The 4,758-nt window shown below is 42.4% G+C and overlaps 1 protein-coding gene across 1 annotated transcript in view; it reads right to left on the minus strand.

Moving 5' to 3' along the window:
* The window catches only part of LOC107744008 (NACHT, LRR and PYD domains-containing protein 12-like), a 10,156-nt gene extending 7,025 nt beyond the window's left edge, over positions 1–3,131 (minus strand). The window contains exons 1-3 of the mRNA XM_016557466.1: positions 2,660–3,131; positions 1,551–1,797; positions 219–392 (exon numbers count right to left, since the gene is read on the minus strand). Of these exons, the coding sequence (XP_016412952.1) occupies positions 219–392; positions 1,551–1,797; positions 2,660–3,131 (893 nt within the window). The remainder of the gene's footprint in view (positions 1–218; positions 393–1,550; positions 1,798–2,659) is intronic.
* Between the last annotated feature and the right edge of the window lie 1,627 nt (positions 3,132–4,758).

The following is a 4,758-nucleotide window of genomic DNA, read 5'->3' on the forward strand; positions in this document are numbered from 1 at the left end:
ATTGTTACTCAGATCCAGCTCTCTCAGGGCACAGTTTAAGGATTGTAGAACAGATGACAAACTCTGACAATGCTGACCAGTGAGATTACAGCCAGAGAGGCTGAAAGAGAGCAGAACACACACATCAACAGTCAGATCATCTACACACACACACACACACACACACATCAACATGATAACCGTCTGACTGTAAATGATCTCTTATATGTTCTTAATACCTCAGTATCTGCAGCTGACAGTTTGGATTCTTCAGTCCATCAGAAATAAACTTTATACCAGAGTCCTGCAGGTGATTTTTACTCAGATCCAGCTCTCTCAGGACACAGTTTGAGGATTGTAGAGCTGATGACACCATTTCACAATGCTGATCTGAGAGATCACAGCCAGAAAATCTAGAAGAGATGAAAGAACAAATAAAATGAAACCAATAATATAATAAAGACATGTAAAGGAATTTCCCAAGTATCTGTCCTCAGGAACCTGGAAATAAATATTTTTACATTCCAGCCTGAATAACAATAAGATGAGTTCCTGAGTGCAAGGATATAATCTGCTCATTTTATCAGGTTCATCAACATCAGAGATCAGATTAGCTCCTGACTGTTTCTTCAGCTACTGCTGTGCTTCAAAATATGCTTTGCTGAAGATATACAATTATGAGTTTTGAACTACGAATCTGAGAGACTCCTTATTTCATTCATGCAAAGTTATGTTTTTGGGATATGACTTGACAAATTACATGAATCTGTGAGTTTGATTTTATTTCTTAGTGCCAAGCTGCTCAAACTAAATCAAGGTCAAGGTCAAGGTGAACTTTATTAACCCCAAAGGGCAATTTGTTTTATATCTTTATATCTATAAATATATTATTTACTACATCTTATTCGTGCAGTAATGGCTGTTGTATTAGATTACGTTTATTAATTAAAGCAAAACAAGGTACTCGACATGTGGACGCCATTGTTGACTCGTCTCACCTCAGATGCAGTGCTCAGATGCATTAAATGGTGTTCTTATCTTTCATTGTTGTTGAATGTATTTAGTTAAGGGGTCATGATATGAGGAATCAAACTTTATTTGATATTTTGAAATATAAGAGGTCACTATACTATAAAAATACTGTAATTTTCAGTCCTCAAAAATTCATCCTCACTGCAAAAAGAGCATTTCATGAAACTAACCTGCAAAAAGTATATATTTGCATTTGAATGACTCTAAAACAGCACTTCAACACCTACAGTGTGCAGTTGAGCAGTGAGGTGATGAGGAGAGAGATGCAACAATGTTAGTCAATCACAATAGCAAACATTTACTGACAAGAGTCAAACTGAGACTAGAAAATAATCATGCTGTGCAAATATAGGACTGTTTTTGTGTCAAAAAACTTCAAAAAACTAAAATAATAAAAAAAAAATGTCATGTCATGACCCCTTCAAAACTATAAGCTTGCTGTTTAGAAGAAAATATCTAATTTAAGAAATGGTCCATTTTAAAGATGCTAGATTCATTATTAAACATGATTCTTCATTTCTTAATGATGAAACACTCACAGAGCTTTTCTGCAGTTGATCACAGCTGGTATCAGTCTACTTCTCCCCTCAGCTGATGTGTTGTATTTCATGAGTTCAAACTCATCCAGCGGCTCCTCTGACATCTGAAGCATGTAGGAGATTGTTGAGCAGTGAGCAGGAGAGAGTTTCTCTGAGTGTTTGTCTGATTTCACAAACTCCTGAATCTCTCTGGACAGAGTCTGATCTTTCACTTCCAGCAGACAGAGGAACAGATTGATGGATTTGTAATTTTCAGTCCTCAAAAATTCATCCTCACTGCAAAAAGAGCATTTCATGAAACTAACCTGCAAAAAGTATATATTTGCATTTGAATGACTCTAAAACAGCACTTCAACACCTACAGTGTGCAGTTGAGCAGTGAGGTGATGAGGAGAGAGATGCAACAATGTTAGTCAATCACAATAGCAAACATTTACTGACAAGAGTCAAACTGAGACTAGAAAATAATCATGCTGTGCAAATATAGGACTGTTTTTGTGTCAAAAAACTTCAAAAAACTAAAATAATAAAAAAAAAATGTCATGTCATGACCCCTTCAAAACTATAAGCTTGCTGTTTAGAAGAAAATATCTAATTTAAGAAATGGTCAATTTTAAAGATGCTAGATTCCATTATTAAACATGATTCTTCATTTCTTAATGATGAAACACTCACAGAGCTTTTCTGCAGTTGATCACAGCTGGTATCAGTCTTCTTCTCCCCTCAGCTGATGTGTTGTATTTCATGAGTTCAAACTCATCCAGAGGCTCCTCTGACATCTGAAGCATGTAGGAGATTGTTGAGCAGTGAGCAGGAGAGGGTTTCTCTGAGTGTTTGTCTGATTTCACAAACTCCTTAATCTCTCTGGACAGAGTCTGATCTTTCATTTCCAGCAGACAGAGGAACAGATTGATGGATTCACCAGCTGAGAGATCACGACGTTCATCTTTAATCTTCTCTTTAATGTACTGTGTGGTTTTCCTGATGGTCTCGGAGCTGTTCTCTGTGTGTGTCAGTAGATCCTGTAAGAGTCTCTGATTGGACTCCAGTGAGACGCCCAGCAGGAACCAGCAGACAGAGGAACAGATTGATGGATTTACCAGCTGAGAGATAATAAATATCATCTGGATCTTTGATCTTCTCTTTAATGTACTGTGTGGTTCTCCTGATGGTCTCGTAGCTGTTCTCTGTGTGTGTCAGTAGATCCTGTAAGAGTCTCTGATTGGACTCCAGTGAGACGCCTAGCAGGAACCGCAGGAACAGATCCAGCTGTCCATTCTCACTCTTGAGGGCTTTATCTACTGCTGATGTTAGTAGATCATACAGAGATACTCCGGAAAATTTGTAAGATCTGAATTCATTCAGTGGCTCTATGTTCTTCATTAAATTGCAGTAGAACACATAGAAAGCAGCGAGAAACTCCTGAACGCTCAGATGAATGAAGCTGTAGACTTTCCTCTTATGAATCACAGATTCCTGCTTAAAGATCACAGTGCAAATCCCAGAATACACTGAGGCGTCAGTGAGGTCTATGCCGCTCTCAATCAGGTCCTCCTCATAGAACATCACATTGCCCTTCATCAGCATTATATAATCAATATATAAATCATATAATTAATGTTGTGCATTTCAATTTCAGTATAAAATTTAAAACTAATTTTTAAAAAGTTAAAAAAGGTCATAGTTAATCTTCCATCACTGAACTTTTGTCCACAGGTTTGTGGTAAAATAAAACACCCCAACATGACCTGGTTGTCAGGTTCCTTAGAGGGGCGAGGAGGTTGAACCCTCCTTGTCCTACCTCGGTGCCCTCTTGGGATCTGTCTCTGGTGCTCACGGCACAGCAGAGACCTCCCTTTGAACCCTTGCAGTCAGCTGAGTTGAAAATTCTGTCACTAAAGACAGTTCTCATGACTGCATTGGCTTCCATCAAGAGGACAGGGGACCTGCAGGCATTTTCGGTCGACGAATCGTGCCTAGAATTCGGGCCGGCCAACTCTCATGTTGTCCTGAGACCCCGGCCTGGATATGTGCCCAAGGTTCCTACCACTCCCTTCAGGGACCAGGCAGTGAGCCTGCAAGCGCTGCTCTTGGAGGAGTCAGACCCAGCCCTAGCTTTTCTCTTTCCCGTCCGCGCTCTGTGGTTGTACGTGGACAGAACACAAAGCTTCAGAAACTCAGACCAGCTCTTTGTCTGTTACGGAGGCCAGCAGAAGGGAAAGGCTGTCTCCAAACAGAGGTTAGCCCACTGGATAGTGGATGCTATTGTCTTCGCGTACCAATCCCAAGACGTGCCTTGCCCGTTCGGGTTGCGAGCACACTCAACTAGAAGTGTTGCTTCCTCCTGGGCGCTGGCTCAAGGCGCCTCTCTGACAGATATTTGTAAAGCTGCGGGCCGGGCGACACCTAACACGTTCGTTAAATTCTATAGCCTTCGTGTAGAGTCGGTATTTTCCTGTGTACTCGCGAAGGACCCGTTCTAGATATCGGTTTGCAACGCCCCTCCCACCCGCTGGGCCAAATACGTGCGTCTATTGCTCCAATAGAGTTCCCCAAAAATGGCTAACCCTTTGAGTTCCTCCATCACCCCCCGGCAGTCAAACGTGGTGGAGCGTTTGACACCAGGCCTACACTCGTATGCATTGTGGAACCTGTGTTAGGCTGGGTGTCCATATGTAGTGGTCCCTGCGGCGATCCCATATGCGTATTCTTCCACGGTAGGCTGCCCAGTCCGACTAGCCCGTGTCTTTCCCTCTCTGCTGGTGTTCTTTCACCCCTAGAACTAGGTTGGAAGCATCCCAGAGACTTCCTAATGTTGTACTACCCTAATTGTCTAGTCCATATGTGTAACCGCCACATTTTACCTTCCTAAGGGCAGGATGTGGCCTCCGCAGCGTCCCCTTCCTTTCTAGGGCACGCTTTCCCAGCGTTATCCAATAGTCACACTGAGTGGGTCTTGCGGAACAGCAGTGACTGACCTTCTCTGCTTGGAGCCCTGACTTCCGCTCCAACTGTTGGGGGCGGTCCAGGAGTCTCAAGCAGAGCGCTGGAAGGGCCAGCAACAGTGGCGTGTTGGTAGATATCCCCAATTCTGAAAGGGAACATCTCGGTTACGTATGTAACCCTCGAGCAAATATGTGCTGCTCATTAAATACTCGCGCTGCAGCGCAGAGCAGCTGTGGCAATTATCGCATGCCACGCATGCCAA

This window comes from Sinocyclocheilus rhinocerous, unplaced genomic scaffold (assembly GCF_001515625.1).
Source record: "Sinocyclocheilus rhinocerous isolate Xijiao unplaced genomic scaffold, SAMN03320098_v1.1 scaffold15698, whole genome shotgun sequence".
NCBI classification, from domain to species: domain Eukaryota; kingdom Metazoa; phylum Chordata; class Actinopteri; order Cypriniformes; family Cyprinidae; genus Sinocyclocheilus; species Sinocyclocheilus rhinocerous.